This window comes from Protopterus annectens, chromosome 4.part1, assembly GCF_019279795.1.
Source record: "Protopterus annectens isolate FY-2018-M chromosome 4.part1, PAN1.0, whole genome shotgun sequence".
NCBI lineage: Eukaryota > Metazoa > Chordata > Ceratodontiformes > Protopteridae > Protopterus > Protopterus annectens.
Window position 1 is genome coordinate 377,769,246 of NC_056734.1, and position 18,353 is coordinate 377,787,598.

The following is an 18,353-nucleotide window of genomic DNA, read 5'->3' on the forward strand; positions in this document are numbered from 1 at the left end:
TGCTTTCTTTAATCTAATCTAAACTGTTCCAAATCACGTTCAGTTTTTTCAGCTCTATTCTCCACATTTCTAAGCTGATTAATATACAGTTTCTGCCATTCAGAAAATAATAAATCATTTTGGATAGCAGTATTCAGTTCCTCAGTTTCAACAAGCAAATAGTATAATCTCTCATCATTATGTTTAATAATAAGCTTCATGAACCCATACCCAAATTTGTTAAATAACTATTCATATTCATTCTGTATATTTTCAGTTAAAGTGATGCCCATGGGTACGTTAAAAAACGTAACCCCTCTGGAACAATATTGGACTCCATACACTTTCTTAAATAAGCGTTGTCTAATTGAATGCCTTTGACAGTACCCAGCTTTTTACCCAACAAGTATATCATACCCCTCAATGTTCCATTTTCAATGTTACTATTAAAATTAACTGAATCCATCCTTGGAATACCTTGACCCTTGCTTGAGTCAAAGTCGTATTCCATCTTGAGTACATCATTAAAATTCAAATTACAGCCACTTGTGTGGTAGTCTCTAGCTGCTGTAATGTTATTCGAAATGTTATTAAAAGTACCTTTGCCATTAACGGCTGATGAATATGTGCGCATATCTCCCATTTTCTTTGGTCTCGCTCCTTTGAGTAAATACTCCTACACCGAATTATCATGTAGAGAAAAATCTAAAATAATTACTTTCTCTGAACCCTTGCTGTTGTCCTTGTTGTTGACAATCCTATAAGAGGCCAAAGTGGTTTCTCGGGTATCAACATTAACGGCATTGCCTTGACCGTTGGGTATTTCCTCTGAAGAGGCATCACTTCCGTTTTCGAAAGCAAGCATCACTGCGGTGCACTGACAGCATCTATGCGTCCCGTGCATGTTTTTGAGTAAACAATTCGATTGGCCTGGTAACTTCACCCTTGAGTATGCTTACTTCCGACTGAAGTTTAAGCATATCATCTCTTCTCACAGGTGAAAAAATTGAAGGAAGATCTTCCAGCGAATCCATAGTGTCCTCGACTAACAATTCAAACAAATAGTGTTCCGGGAATCAACCAATAAACCACAAAAAAAAAGTCCAGAAACGCAAAGTTGCAAACGCTTATAATAATATCAACTGGAAACAAAATCGTAAGCCCAGGGTATCACAAGATAATGCTTTTAGTTCTCCAGACTAGTTAACAGGCTAAGTTTCCAAATTTAAAGGGTCTATCCAAGAATATATAGTGTATAATACGTAGGTAGGGTAGGTGACTGGAGTCTTTGGTAGGTTAAACAAACCCAGACCTTCAGGTGGTCAACAGGCTTCAGAGCTTTCTTGCCTTTCAGGAGGAGTCTATCCAAGAATATATAGTGTATAATAGGTAGGGTAGGTGACTGGAGTCTTTGGTAGGTTAAACAAACCCAGACCTTCAGGTGGTCAACAGGCTTCAGAGTTTCTTATGCCTTTCAGGAGGAGTCTATCCAAGAATATATAGTGTATAATACGAGGTAGGGTAGGTGACTGGAGTCTTTGGTAGGTTAAACAAACCCAGACCTTCAGGTGGTCAACAGGCTTCAGAGCTTTAAGAGTTTGTAGGACGTACTTTCTTGCGTCTTTCAGGAGGAGTCTATCCAAGAATATATAGTGTATAATACGTAGGTAGGGTAGGTGACTGGAGTCTTTGGTAGGTTAAACAAACCCAGACCTTCAGGTGGTCAACAGGCTTCAGAGACGTTAAGTCTCCAGAGGCAGGAACGCACAGCAGCCAGGACGAGCTAAGGGAAAAAAAAATTAATATGATTTTACTCAGAAAGAAAAACATTTTTGGCATCAATTCATGGAATTTGGAAAAATTCTTAATATAAAACAACTAATGAGTAAATTTAATACAGAAAATGAAATGTGGTTGGCATTACATGAAGTAAAAACTCATCTTATAACTAGAATTAATTTGATATATATGCCAAACAGACAGAACATATCTAAACTTATTGAATATCTGGATTATTACAAATAGACAGTTCAGGGGAAAGCCCATCTCTCTAAATTGTATAAATTAATTAAAAATACAAATTCTTAAGTTTAAAAGAAAGTTATTGGAATTATTATAAGAACGCAAATAATCACCATCCCACGAAGACAAAAACTTAATTAAGTTTCTGAATGCGAACTTCCTTGTCATTACAATGGAAATTGTTTTCGTGGAAATACATCCATGAAATTAATTTTACTCCACATAAAATGGAATTAATAACCAGTCAAGAAATAGGATGTTAGAGATGTAAACATAAGGTGATTCCTAACTGGCACCACATGTCATATGAATGTATTATACTAAAATCTTTCTGGGGGAAAATTAACTATTTTTTGCAAACTATTTTTAATGATAATTTTCAGCTGACCACATCTTTAATTTTATTCAATGCTCCAATTCCAAATTTTGTTTCTAAATTTAAATACTCATTACTTTGGGCTCTATTGACAATTGCTCGTAAAACCATTACCACTAACTGGAAAAGACAGACTTCTCCTACCTTTATAGGATTCAAAAACATCACTGTTAATGTTTCAAGAATGGAAATGGCTACAATCAAAGCAAAAACCGAAAGAATTATTTCATACTACAACACATGGATAAAAGTTTCGGAGATACTTGGAAAAATTGACTGAAAGTTTTCGATTCATATCTTTAAACTGCAACTCAAATACTTATCTGGACACCCTTGTAAATAGTATGTTTTTCTTTTTTTGTTGTTTCAAATGTTTCAATTATTTATTATGTATACAAGACTGATTTAATATTCCTGAATCTATTTCTGTTTAATCATATGTAATAAGTATGCTATAAAAATCTTTTTCAATAAAAATATTTTGAGGAAAACAAAAGTACAGTAATACTCATGTTCCTGAAGGCAATATAATGGAAGAGTTACATTCACAAATATGTTGGAAAAAAGCAGAAATAAACAAATAAAAAGAACTTTAAGAAACATTTTACTCCTACTGTTTTAATATTTGAATGTAAAAAAAGATTAAGGCTGCAGCTATTTGTATCATGTTCCAGGTTAATTCTGTTTTGTGCTAGGGTGAACTGTAATGTGTAACTGTTGGTCAAAATATATGGTTATTTTGTGGATCTTACTTTAATGGCTTTGGATGCACTGAAAGCCTTCAATGCACTGAATATACAAGCAACAATTTTAAATTTTGATGCACTACATGTTCCTTATAACATATGAAATATAGTCAAAATAATCACATTAGCCTGTACTGTCCCCAATCAACTTTATTACCTATTACAATGGACTCCCTTCTGAGAAAAATACAAGCTACATGACAGAACAGTGGTGCAAGCATGTAGTGTTTGTCACCTCACAGCAAGAGGTTTTCGGTTCTTGGCTGATGCACAGAAAGTACATATGCTCCCTGTGTTCATGTTGGTTTTCTCCAGGTGCTTCAGTTGACTCCCACATTCCAAAAACATGCTGTAGGTGGACTGGACACTCTAAATTGGCATTAGGTGTGAGTGTGGATATGTGGTATAAAAGAACAACTGTGGCAGGGCTAGCCACCCGACAGTGTGAACAATGGCTCCAACTGATTATCACTGTTGAAGCGACACACCAACCCCATGTGTAAAAATGGCAAAAAGGGGTTATGGATGTCTGAAAAGAATGCACTGATAAAAAGGTTTTCTAATAGGTTAACTTTACATTCAAACTGTTTACATCTACCAAAATTTCAAATTACTTTTATCAAACATGAAAATTTCAATTGGATTTCATAGCACTGTTATTAGATGTAAAAATGTTAGTCTTAGCTTCTTTTGGAGATTAAATATGCTGAAACAGCTTTGAGCTACATTCCCAATAATGAGAAAACTCAGTTAATTGAGGGCAGAAAATGTTTCATCAGAGTTAAACTATTTAGATTATATATACACACTATGGATATATTTTAGGCAGTAAATAAATTTTGACAGCTTCTTAATGCATTTAAATTCCAGCTATAATGGCAAAAATCTACACTTTCTTTACAGAGTGATTGTGATAATGATACTTCTCTCTTTTTACTTTAACTAAATGACAGCTTTGCTCCCAGGTAAAGCTAATAAAGATAAAGCAGAATTTGATTCAAAAATGCCTGTGGAGAAAAGGGAAGCCATGGATTCCTGGAGATAATTTGTGACAGGAAAATATGGCATTTAACATCTTAAATTTAATAAAATATGGCATTTAACATCTTAAATTTAATAATTTACAGACCTACCAGGACTATCTAAATACATCGTGCAGAACTTTTAATCTTTGTGAAATAAAAATCTGTTTATGGTAATGCACGATCATAAGAAACAAAAATTATCTTGCTAAGCTTCTTTATCTAGCATAAGCTTCCTGTACAGAAGGTTTTTGATTGACTACCCGAAATAATGGGTCTGAAAGGGGGGTTATGTCCTTAGTATGTTAGGGATACCCACTATGATAGCTAATTTGGGATAATCCACCTTCATATACTCATACTCTTCAGATGTTATCCAATAGGTATTCCTCTAGGTACATGTCTATATGTCTGTAGGCAATATTGATTTCATTCAACGATACAGATTCACAATTCCCCGAATGTTGTAATATATCATACATCTTGTTGATGCATTCGTAGGAATCCTAAATCACTACACCCCCACCCTTGTTGGGTTTCATAATCCTGATGTTACTATCCATTTTAAGTTGTTTCAAAATAGCAGTTTCCTTATATGTCAAATTATTATTCAGCCTATTGCCTTCAGTGTCTCGTAAAAGTGAATACATCTCTTTAGTTACCCCTTTCTCATATGTAGCTATGCTAGGATGAGCAGGTGGAACAAACCTACTTTTTTTCAGTGGCATGTTTGATCTAGGTATACTAGTTTTACCCTTAAAGAAAACTGTCAAATTCAATTTCCTAAGAAACAATTTCAGTTCAGTTAACGTATTCACTATATCAAGTTTTGTCTTTGGTATAAACTTCATTCCTTTAAGAGTCTAAAATGTTCTTTATCTGCACATCAGTATAATTATACACATTAAATTTACCCATAGTGAGTTGCACACCATCTCATTATAAAACCTCAGAAGAGTGTGGATCCTTTGCCAGTACTACCTCATGTTCCAATCCTGCTCTCTGTTCCTCCATTCCCCCTTGTCTTTGTGCCAATTTTTGTTCCGGTACATTTGTTGATACTGTTTTGTACCCCCATAAAAATGTTTGTTGTTATTATATCTATTATGTACTTGACACCTAGTAGTTCCTGGATCATGTCGATTTTGAATGACTTTCCCTGGAATGCGTTTGGGATCAACTCTATTAACATCTTTCCATGAATATGCTTTCTTTAATCTAAACTATTCCAAATCACGTTCAGTTTTTTCAGCTCTATTCTCCACATTTCTAAGCTGATTAATATACAGTTTCTGCCATTCAGAAAATAATAAATCATTTTGGATAGCAGTATTCAGTTCCTCAGTTTCAACAAGCAAATAGTATAATCTCTCATCGTTATGTTTAATAATAAGCTTCATGAACTCATACCCAAATTTGTTAAATAACTATTCATATTCATTCTGTATATTTTCAGTTAAAGTGATGCCCATGGGTACGTTAAAAAAACGTAACCCCACTTGAACAATATTGGACTCCATGCACTTTCTTAAATAAGCGTTGTCTAATTGAATGTCTTTGACAGTACCCAGCTTTTTACCCAACAAGTATATCATATCTGAATAGAGCTGAAAAAATAGACCCCGTAGACCTGACCACCCTAAGCTCACCTCACCTTTTCAAAAAACAAATAAGAAACCATTTACAAACCCATTGGCTATGCCCATGCTCTAATCCTGACTGAGCTCAGCAAAGAATTCCCCTCTTTCCAGTCCCCCCCTTTCACTTCTACTGGTTGTTCACTACTCTTGATTATGCCTCTACTGACCCACTTGCAGAATTTTTTTTTTCTCTTTTTTTCTTACACTTCCTATTTCCTCCATCTACATGCTATATCACTGCATCTTGTCATCTTTTCTTTTTCTAGCTTATATACAGATCACTTCTATGCAAATCTCTTTCCTAATACTAGTGCCCTGGCACAACTTGTTCTATTCTAAATTGTAAATAGTGTAATTTTTATTGACTCTCCATATGTCAGTTTATTTTCAATCTTCTTCATTTACTAGCAGTATTACTCTAGCAATTATTACAAAAGAAGGTTGCCTCTCCATTGTTATTTCTTGTTAAAATGCCTCTGCATTTTACTAAACTACATAATAATTGTTCCTTTATTTGCTTTTATGTTTATATATTTTGTTTGTTTGGTTTTGTTTTGATTTTTGTTATTTGATTGTTTGTTTTTTTTATTGTAAGTTACTAGTATGTTAATGGAGCTTTTCTCCTCGGGCCTCTGCTGAAAATGGACATGTCTCCAGCCAGACTAGCCCGGTTAACAAATGTAAAATAAATAAAAAAATAAATAAAATATCCCTCAGTGTTCCCTTTTCAATGTTACTATTAAAATTAACAATCAGTCCTTGGAATACCTTGACCCTTGCTTGAGTCAAAGTCGTATTCCATCTTGAGTACATCATTAAAATTCAAATTACAGCCACTTGTGTGGTAGTCTCTAGCTGCTGTAATGTTATTCGAAATGTTATTAAAAGTACCTTTGCCATTAACGGCTGATGAATATGTGCACATTATCTCCCATTTTCTTTGGTCTCGCTCCTTTGAGTAAATACTCCTCCACCGAATTGTCATGTAGAGAAAAATCTAAAATAATTTCTCTCTCCGAACCCTTGCTGTTGTCCTTGTTGTTGACAATCCTATAAGAGGCCAAAGTGGTTTCTCGGGTATCCACATTAACGGCATTGCCTTGACCGTTGGGTATTTCCTCTGAGGCATCACTTCCGTTTCGAGCAAGCATACGGTGCACTAACACATCTGTACGTCCCGTGCTGTTTTGAGTAAACAATTCGATTGGCCTGGTAACTTCACCCTTGAGTATGCTTACTTCCGACTGAAGTTTAAGCATATCATCTCTTCTCACAGGTGAAAAAATTGAAGGAAGATCTTCCAGCGAATCCATAGTGTCCTCGACTAACAATTCAAACAAATAGTGTTCCGGGAATCAACCAATAAACCACAAAAAAAAAGTCCAGAAATGCAAAGTTGCAAACGCTATAATATCAACTGGAAACAAAATAAGCCCGGGGTATCACAAGATAATGCTTTAATAAAAATGATTTAGCGCTTTCAACCAAAATGTTGACTTCTTCAGAATACAATAATAATACAATCAGTCCCTTAAATATCTTTACTTTTTGGCGCCATTATATGTTTGGTCAATGAACAACCAATAAAAAATTATTTTAAAGTGATACCCTATCTAATTTAGGGGAGAAAGAAGTCAACTAGCAGTTGCTTTTAGACGCCACTACTTACCCCGGCTTGAATGACAGCATACCTCTCAAGCCTGTATTATTGGCACGTTGTTAAATTAGTGATCTCAGAAGGGCACTGGCCGTACACATAACATATTTCGTACCACAGGTTTTAAATGTGATTTTTGTGCTTAACATTTTAAGTATGTTTTGCCAAGAACTGTGTTTTGATAATTAGACAGAGTATCACTTTAAAATAATTTTTTACTGGTTGTTCATTGGCCAAACATATAATGGCGCCAAAAAGTAAAAATATTTAAGGGACTGATTGTATTATTATTGTATTCTGAAGAAGTCAACATTTTGGTTGATAAAAGCGCTAAATCGTTTTTATTAAAGCATTATCTTGTGATACCCTGGACTTATTTTGTTTCCAGTTGATACTATAGTGTTTGCAACTTTGCATTTCTGGACATTTTTTTTGTGGTATATAAAGGAACTCCTTAAGGATTGATCATCTCCCTGTGCCAATCCAGTTGTTAAACGTTTTCCAAATTATGACAGATATTTTCACAACAGAATTATAATAAATATGGCTATGAAAAGACAGTCTCCTAACCTCTGGGACCAGAGACTGCCTTCTGCATTATCCTTACAGCTTCATTACTATACTTTTTTCTGCAATATCAAAAATTTAAAGGTAGGAAAACAGATAATTGGGCATACAACTGGAAGATATGTACAAGTCTCACTGGCTCAAAAATCCTACTGTACTATTAATTGCAATGATGGGGGACTGTTGGACGATGACTGCTTATTGTGAGACATACATAAAACATAACTCTGATCAAAAAGTAACTTCTACAAAGTGTTTTTATAACAAATGAGTCATTTATGTAATTCATATCCTGAAGCCTTTCCATATTTACATTTTTCAAAACACAAACATTTCCTCAATACATATTACTTCACTCTACCTTAAACGCTTTCACACTCCACAATGTCTTAATAAAATACTACAGTAAAGTACAGTTAAAGAATGCATGAGTCTAGAAAGATGTATTTTAGGAGAGAAGCCTACACCTTATTAACATACCTGACATTAAATCGGACTCAAGATACTTTCACATTCAAGGGGTCAAGCTTTTGGCCTGCGGTGCAGCTGCGGTGGATAATGAAATATTCAGCTCCCATTTCCCTGCCTCAAAAATGGAAACTGCATTCCCATACAGCAAAGTAACTGAACATGAAGCAAAATGCTCCACATCTATACTGTGCAGATAATACATTAATTAAAATACACTTTACCCTCATATTGCACATTTAATGTCTCAGTCACAGAGTGTGTGTTGAGGAGTTAAAGAACCATTTAATAATTCTCATTTTGACATCTATAAGGTAGGGATCAAGACATAAAACTATCCTAAGAACATATTAACAGGATGTTTTCTCTAACATGAGGTGTTTTCCCTTGTACATTCCTTTGTTTTCTCAATAATCATAACCCTTTCTTCTAGTCTCTTCAGTCAAAGCATGCATATGTTAAACTGAAGGCAAGTACATTTTCTGAAAAACAAATACAGAAAGTAGGTATACTTTTAGCACATAAAAATAGAATACTTTTTTGTCTGCTGTGGCACATAAGACAGCATTAACAATTCCTGTTCTTACTTCATTTAGCAGTGTCGCACTCTCGCTGCACACTTCATTTCGATTAATTGTCAAAAATGTTTTTAAAGATGACTGCTCTTGTGTTTTCATCCTATTTAATTATTTCTGAGCTACTGCATAATTTGCACATCTAATCTCCAATGAAGAGAATGGGTACCTGCCATATAAATAACATGGAACAGTCTATGGGACTTCTGGTGATGCTATAAATATGAAAAAAGTATCTCACAGGGCAGTAACAAGGTTGGCAGTGGTGTATGGAGGAACCACAGGCTCAAAATATCATATTTACTTAAACAATGCCACATGACTGAAACCTTGCAGTAGTGGCTCCCTTGAAAGAGCTGCTGTGTGAAGCAGGCAGGTAATTACAGATCAATTAGTCTCTCTTCTATCGCAGAGAATGTTATGGAGGAAGATTATCAAAAGGGGGTATAGAATCCCTGCAGTACTGTTACTGATAACAGAGTGCAAGGCTTCACATAGCACAGCCCTCTTCAACTAAGTCTGACCAAGTTCTATGACTTGGTCACCAATAAGGTAGCTAAAGGACTTTGTAGATGAGGGGTGCATGAACATCAGCAATACTTCTGATACAGTATCTTGAAGAAGGTTGGTGGAGAAATTAAAAGGTATGGGGTGGGTCCCATAATGAAGATGACAGGAAAACGGGCAGTATGTCTGAAAGTAGTGTGTGTCAGCTAGTGGGAGAACTCTCAGAACAAATGTCAGTAAGCAGTGGAGTAGCAAAGAAATCAGTAATGCAAAACTACTGTTTAGAATAGCCATCACAAACCACAAAGGAGCAGTTAAGGATAACGTGCCTGTGTGTAGATGACACAATTTTTATGGGGGTCATAAATGGAAGGGTTAATCACCAGTAATACCCGAGGAGGCCAGGTCAGTAAACTGGGCACTCCTTGGGCAGTTTAAAAATAAACTTAAAGAAGTATTTCAGCAGAAAAAAATAAAAAAAGCACACAATCTAGGTGTGGTGATTCTACAAAAGGCAGATTAAAAATAAAGATAATTTGGAGGTTATAATTATCCATACATAAAATCATAAGGCACAGTATGAAGATTCATGCTACACATTGTATTAGCAATGAAAGCCGCTGAACAAGTGTAGAGAGGGTATGGACTCAAGAAATCCTGATATTACCCTTAAACTGTTCAGGGTATTGGCAAGTTCACATCTGGAGTACTACACTCAATCCTGTTAATCATTTAGGAAATGAAAATCAGGTTGGTAGAATGCATTTAGACAACTAAAAATGAATACACAAGGGAAAAAAAATGAAGAGAAGGCATGAGTGATTAGTCTGCAGCTTGCGGGAAGGGCACAAGTGTGAGTAAGGGAAATTAATAGCAGCTGGAAGAGATTAATTGAAATCTAAGGCAATATCCCTTCTTAAAGAGGATGAATGGGACCCTGGAATGCAATGACTGATGGTGGGACACAGTGTGGATCATTGGAGTTCAGTGAATCTTACAATCATCAAGGAAAGGATGGTGCCATGGTTGGGAATGGCGAATTGTGCAGACAATGGATGCAAAGACATGGGCAGACACAATACTCACTATTGGCATTTTTCTATCAACATCTTTGCAAGCTGATCATTCAACCCTTGTTCTTCTACTGGCATGCTCAGCCTTTTCCTTCAACCACACAGCCCTTATCAGTATATGCTCTTAATGCTATAGCTACTGTAAGGCTGTTAGGCAAGAATGTCTGTTGTTACCTTTTTCCTCAAAATGCTATAGAAAATTCCTAAGGCTGCTGCCTCTCACTCTTGGTTAATTACCAGTCATGCAAAGAACAGCTGAGGACATTACCAAAACAGAAGTGACTGGTAACACTGTTTCTATTACTAGTGCAGTTTTATCAATGAAACTAGATGACATAATGTGAATGCTCTCTTCCAACCATGCAGCTGTTCTGTTACTCTTAGAAAACTGCTTAAATTGTAACCTTGTTTTCATATCTATATTCACTAAGGTGGTCAGGAGACCGTGCTAAGATAGACACAAACTATGCAAATAACTCTCCATAAGTATTTCAGCATCTGGGGAGAGTAAAGTTCAAAACAGGTTTTAGCATTCTGTGCATGTGATCTCCTAACTGAGATATTCTAAATACCCAAACTGCTTTATTTCTTTTAAGAGGAGATGGATAACCTAACATCACTGTTCTCAATTACTAACCATAAATCTCTGAATTTCAACTACTGTACATCAGGTAAAACTTCAAGCTCTGCATCTTTCAGAATTGTGAGCATAAATAGTGCCATGGAAAACTGTGCAATTTTGTACCAAACTAGTTTACCAAAAGGCAGGAAGGAAATGAAAATGTCCCCCACTGGTTTCAGGATGATTTCTTCAACCAAAACTTCATAGTTGAAATGGGTTCCTCTACATCCCCAGAAGCCCCATTGCTGAAAGGCGTTTCCTAGGTTTCCTCCTGCCCTCTCCCCTTCTCTTCTTCTTTATAAGAAAACTCCTGCTCGACCACCTAGACTTCATTCTGATCTTGTATACTAATGCCATGGCATTATGTAGGTCATGAACCTTTCCTTCACCCATTAAAGCCAGTCTCCAACAGGACTTCTACAACCTTACTATCTGGATTCTATGTCTTAAATTTAACACCTCCAAAATCAAAGCCATGCTGTTTAGTACCACTCTCCAAAACCATAAGTACCTTCCAAATAGTTAGATTAAACAATGAGACCATCAAGTTAAATATTTATTTGAAATATCTAGACATCTGGCTAGATCAATACCACAACTCCCAGCTGCACATTTCAAAAAATCCTAAACAATCAGTCCTTGCCATTTTTGGACTAAGAAACTCTCTCCCTCTCTTTCACTCTCTGCCACAGTCAGATAAGCAGGTGAGAAGGCATTCTAGTTGCCCATCTAGAATAAGATCTTCCCTAATTACAACAGCCTCTTCTAAAATATTAGTGATTTCTGAACACTAACAAAATATGACATTTTATTAGTCCCTCCATTGAAAAGAGAACACTGATGCCTCCAAAAAACCACAATGGCTACATACAAAGCAAAGAGCATATCTGCTGCTTGGTTCACTCTAACTTAAGCTTCTAGATTTGGAAACCTTCCCTCCTCTAGAAACAAAATTTATGTACAGGACACTACCCTATAACCTGAAAAGTCAAGCTCACACAAGTCCTATAATCGTTTTTTCCCCAGAAACAACCTAAACAGTACAAAACAGTTTTCCATCTTATGATCATCACTTTGGGAAGACCCACCAGCCAACCTCAAAATATCACCTCTTACTCAAACTTCAGGTCTCAACTCAGGGATCACCTACAAAGGCAAGCCCCATTGCAAATGCCCCAGTGTTCAGCACATTACATAATTCAAACAGTCTAGTAGCATCTCTATTTAACTCGCATCATCTTGCTTTTATAATTTTTCAGGAATTTGTTGTAATCACCTCCCTTTTATTACTCTCCCTCCACCCTCCCTTCATATACCACTACTACTTACATTATCTTCCTATGTTCTTAATGCCATCTTCCCCTTACATTTATATCCATCCTGATATAGTCCTTCCTTTCTCTATACCTTTCTCATGAGGTCAGATTTCCTTCCTGTGAGGAAAGTACAGTATTTACCTTATTCAATCGCTGTTTCCATCTTTAATTAGGGTACAACAATACTGTTGATTAATTTATCTATAAATTAACTCGCTTGTTTGTTGTACTGTTTACTGTGCCAGATTTCACTGCTCAGTTGTTTCAGCTTACATGTCTAGTTTAACATCTCTTATCTGCATGCAGGAATACCTCATAACAACATTATTTTTATAGTTCGCTTTTTCTCTGGGCCAAGCTCGAAACTAGTGTACGTGGATAATGGGTAAGTAACTAAAAAATACATTAACTGATCTCATTCTGTGCGATGCCATCTTTAACAGCATGCATGTAATCTACTGTAAACGTTTGCAAATATTAAATAAAAGAGAAAGCTCAAGGCACGTCTAAACGTTACACCACTAGTACACAGTGCTGAAATAATAAAACCTAGCTGAAATAATGTAATGTGTGTCTTGATGCTTTGCAGTTACTTGGAAACCAAGTATGGGAGGCTGAAGACCATGCCTTGGAGAAATCTTGTAATGAATTATACTTTTAGAAAAAGACAACCAATTGACAGGATTGTGCTATGTTGCTTGGGGAGTACCAGTCTATACAAGAGTTCTGTGATTCAGTCGTTTAAAACGTTGATTCACCCACATGTGGCAGCACCTGTCAAACGTTCCGACATAGTAGCAAAAAAGACTAAATTGACCTGGTTCCGGTAAACTACCTATCAGATATATAATGAGATGTCCGGACTTTTACCAACTGTTTCTACCACTCATCGATATCCATTCGCTCCAAATAATTACCCTTGGTTGGTCCTTAGAGATGGGAAAGAATCTGCGGTTGAAACTATCGGCCACTAGCACGGCTTGAAGTGGCAGCTGCTCCCCCTCATTCTGTGCAGCCGCTGTCTTTCCCTTTTGAGAGGTAACACCACCACTACCAGCAGTACTGCTCGTTGAAACGGGCCTAGGATTGCCTGCCTTACTCCACGCGGATGACATGTTTACGGTTTGTTTTCTTTTTCGTTAGTTTCCCAACCGGACTGAGCAATATGATGCACGCATCAACGGCAAGCGCGAAGGCACAACTCTAAAGCATAAAGGAGATTAGAGGTCTCAATTGAGCAAACACGCTCAGTCTTCTGTAATTCATTTAGGAACTGTGACAGCGCCATCTTACGCATGGCTGTCAATATAGAAAACTATCACAGACATTTCTCAATTGTAGTTTATTATGAGGCACGTTCTTTATTTTGCGTCACTTTCCTCGCAGTTCTACATTGAAAGGGAGTGAAGCTGTGAGAGATTCAGTATTAAGATTTTTTAACTGATATCTATGGTAAGTAACATTGAATCTTATTAATTTGTGAAAATAATTTTTTATACATAAAAAGTAACACACTATAGCCATACTCTTCGCTCCCAGATGAAGCTCTAACTGTTAAGTGACTGTGTTAAACATTTAAAAAAAATTGTTCCTCAAAAATTATAGGTAGTGTTCCTCATTTTGAAGAGGGGAAGCTGGAGGGGGGAAGGGCTGGCATAATGCTTAAAATTTTTCTCCTCACAGATACAGAGTTTGATTCTGACCTTAGGTTATTGGCTAGTCTTGTAATAGTCTGCAAACAGATTATCTAGTAGTACCAACCTATATATCTTGGGATTGATGTAATGGTTAAGATGTTTACCTTACAAGCACAAGCTACAAAGTTTAATCTGATATTGTTAATCCTTGTCCACTTCCTTATGTATGGGTTACGGTTCCGATATCGGAACCGAGCCGGCCATATACCAAGCTCGTGCCAGCGATAAACTCTCGAGCTAAGCAGTTTCTTACCCATAACCCTACCTCAGATTTCGTTTGCCGCATCGCCATCAGGTCGTGTCAGGCTGTTGCTTTTGAGCTAAGTGAAACCTTTTTTTGTCCTTTTATTTCAAAATAAGGACTTTTTCTCTCAGAAAAGTTGATTTTCTGATCTCTTTTACCTTATCACATTTAGCGACTCCCTTTTCTTTCTAAAATATTTTAGTCACTTTCACCCTTTTTATCTAATATAAGGTATCAGTTGATTACCATAGTTGGTAGATAGCCTTTCCTTTCTTTCCTTCGAGTAATTTTGTGTTTTTATATTATAGTTGGTATTTGCTTTTCCTTTAACATGACAGATAAAAATGGTAGTACTGGTTTTAAAAGATGTTATGATTGCGGACATAAACTACCTACTTCAGATGCACATTCTTTGTGTGTTTTCTGTTTAGGTGCGCCTCACTTAACTGTTGACCCACCCTGTGGGCTTTGTAAGAATTTTTCCAACAGGACACTGATAGAGAGGAAAAATAAACTTTTGCTGAAAGGGTTACTAAAGTCTCCCTTTTCAGAGGCTATTTCTGGGTTGGAGGCCTCAACCCCTCCAAGATCCCATAAAAAGAAGTCTGAGGATGCTTCTAAGGCTAAATCTCTTCATTCATCCCCGGCTGGGGACTCATCAACCAAGAAAGAAAGCAAAGATTTCTGCTTCGGATTCCACTCTCTCAGATCCGACATCTTCGGTGCCTAGATCTTCGGCTCCGAAAAAGTCCTCAGCACCACCTATGTCTATGGCACCGATGTCCTTTGCTGTATTGGAACTGAGGGGCCCCTCAGTTCAGACTTCTTTACCGGCACGGACCTCACAGTCAGTGCAGACCACCATTGTTTTGAAACCAACAGCTCAGTCCTTGTTTACTATTTTATCAGTTCCAACCTCGGCACCGACCTTTTCATCGCTGCAGACCATTGCATCGGCACTGATGACTTCCTCGGTGCAGACACCTGTAGTGCAGTCCTTTATGGCACCGTTGTTTTCGGTGCAGTCTATTGAGATGCACTCATCTGTAGATAGACCTGTTTCCCCCTCAGCTGTATCTGTGAGATCTACCAGAAGCCTCTCACAACATGACGTATTGTGACTTGTGGATCAAGTGCTTTTGACCAGAGGAATTCCACCTCTCAAGACCTATCCTTCTCCCTTGAAATATATTGACGTAACACAGACTTCCCCCTCTACGGTTCCCTTTATGGATCTCTCTAAGGAGCCGCAGTTGCCTTCGTGGCAGAAACATTTTGCTATGACCCAGGATTTGACTTTTCTCAGCCGTCCTGGGACTCCCAGTCGGCAGGCTGGATCACTTAGGTGAGAGGTGACTTCCCCCTTCGGCACTCACCCCTCTTCTAGTGGACCTGCTTTCCAAGTCATGGAGAAGGTCTTGGCATCTACCGCTGATACTGTGCTTACTATCTCACCATCCTCCTCTGGACCACTATGTACACAGGTCGCTTCTAGTGGACACCGGGCGCAGAGGTCTCAGGATATACTCCCACAGGATACCCCCTTGGTGTCTTCCCCAGTGTCTCCCTCTGAGGAAGTTCATCGGAAATCCTCGTGCAAGAGGAAGCATATGGGCCCCACTGAGGAGTCTCTCACTGAAGACACAGACTTTGATGATGGGGAAGGGTCCCCTCATTCACCTTCTGACGTATCCTTTGGTGATATCCTAGAAATCCTTAAACAGAGAGGTGAATGGCAGTCCTCTAACCCGACTTCTGAGTAGTCTGTGTTCCTGCAGGCTTTTCGCGCCTGGCCCCCTACCTCCTGGGTTACCCAACCTGCAGACGAACTGGTCCGGCTCATTGTGCAGCATGCATGGAAGACCCCTGATACTGTTGAGGCCATTCCCCGGTGGTCAGACAAAATCTTGTCCCCCCCTGCTTCTGAACCTCATTGGTCTAAAGATCGCCCTATAGATGCTGTGGAGGTGGCAGCCGCAACTAAGAAAGACCTGGCAGAAGAGGAAAGCCAGACTGTCCATCCGCCCAACAAAGAGTCCAGGGCATTGGATAGGATAGGGAAGCGCACCTTTGCATCAATGACCTTTGCTATCAGGTCCCTAAATTATATGGCACACTTCACCAGACTTCAAAAAGACCTAGTATCTGAGCTCTCTGAAACTTTGGCAGGTGCCGTGTCTGATGAAGTCCATGACAAAGTGGCCTCTCAGCTGGCCACTATTGAATCGATTTTGAACTCCTCCATGCGCTTGGTGTCCCACGCATTAGAAGGAGTGGCTAGAGCAGCGAGTTCAGGCATTGTTTTGAGATGACATGCCTGGATGCGCTTGTGTAATTTCGCAGAACCCTTCAAGGCTTCCTTTCTCAGTGCTCCCATCGAGTCTTCCTCCTTGTTTGGACACAAAGTTAAAACTACATTGGGCGGGTGTGAACAGGATGGTAAGACCCTGTCTGCCATAGGTGTCTGTTATGCTTCCACCAGCATGCTTTCTCCAGAAACCAAAAGAGCAGGAAGATGTGGTACAGAAAATTGCAGGGTCCTTTCCGTGACACACAGGCTGATTTTTCCCCTAGGGGCAGAGGGGGAAACTCACAAGGAAGACGCCCCTTTCGGGGCAGAGGGGGTCCACGTAATCAAGGTTCCAGAGATTCCTTCTCCGGGCAATCCTACCAGCACTCCTGAAGAGCGGCCCAACCCCTTTCCTCTGGAAGTGGTTGGGGGATGTTTCTCTATGTACCCTTGTGCCTGGCTAACCATTACCAACGATTCTTGGGTACAAAGGATAATAACCAGAGGTTACAAGATCCCCTTTGAACTTTGTCCTGTCCCTCCATCAAGATTTCTCGATGTTCCACCCAGTCAAAGGGAAGAAGCAGCTCTAGAGATTACAAAGCTGCTAAACAAAAGAGTCATCCAAGTAGTCCCAACAGACCAGATAGGATCCGGATTCTACTCAAGACTATTTTTGGTGCCAAAGAAAACCGGGGACTGGAGACCAATTTTGGATCTCAGTGTGCTAAACAAATTTGTGAGTGTGCAAAAATTTCGGATGGTTACTATGCAGTCTATCATTCCTCTCTTGGAAAAAGACGATTGTATGTGCTCGATAGACCTTCAGGATGCGTACTATCACATAAAGGTGGACAGACCATCAAGAAGATTCCTGCGCTTCTGTGTGGGAGCCGGTCATTACCAGTTCAGAGTACTGCCCTTTGGACTCTCTACAGCCCCCAGAGTGTTTACAAAGTGCATGGCAGTTATCACAGCTCACCTGCGACTTCAAGGTTTTCAGGTTTTTCCATCTCTAGACGACTGGCTCCTCTCCGCCCCCACCAGACACCTATTGGAGGAAGCCCTGGCATACTCTCTCAATACTATCGAAAAGTTGGGCATAACAATAAACTGGCAGAAATCCAATCTCATCCCTTCTCAGTCCACAGAATTCATAGGGGTCATTTTGGACTCAAAAACGTGCAGAGCGTCCATACCGGAACACAGAATATCAAGAATCAGACAGCAACTGTTACCAGTTCTCTCAATGGAAAAGTCCACAGCTCACTCAATCCTGCAGCTGTTGGGCTCCAGCTTGCATCACCATTGTCCCCTTAGCCAGGTTTCACATGAGGCTTCTACAATGGCTACTGCTCACCCAATGGTATCCTTTTCAGCTTCCCCTTTCGGCCAAGATTCACATAACTCAGAGATGCAATCAAGATCTAAAGTGGTGGCTGAACCACAACCCGTCACAATGGTTTTGCCCCTACTCCCCTCAGCAGCCCAAGGCTTCAGTGACCACAGACGCCTCCTGATGGGGTGGGGAGGGCTGTGTCAGGGTCAGACA

General features: G+C 38.7%; 1 protein-coding gene across 1 annotated transcript in view; it reads right to left on the reverse strand.

The window, feature by feature from the left end:
- EIF2B5 (eukaryotic translation initiation factor 2B subunit epsilon) overlaps nucleotides 1–13,790 on the reverse strand; it is a gene marked incomplete in the record, with an annotated part of 757,864 nt that extends 744,074 nt beyond the window's left edge. Inside the window, 1 exon segment of the mRNA XM_044070200.1 lies at nucleotides 13,488–13,790. Within this exon segment, the coding sequence (XP_043926135.1) occupies nucleotides 13,488–13,685 (198 nt within the window).
- Between the last annotated feature and the right edge of the window lie 4,563 nt (nucleotides 13,791–18,353).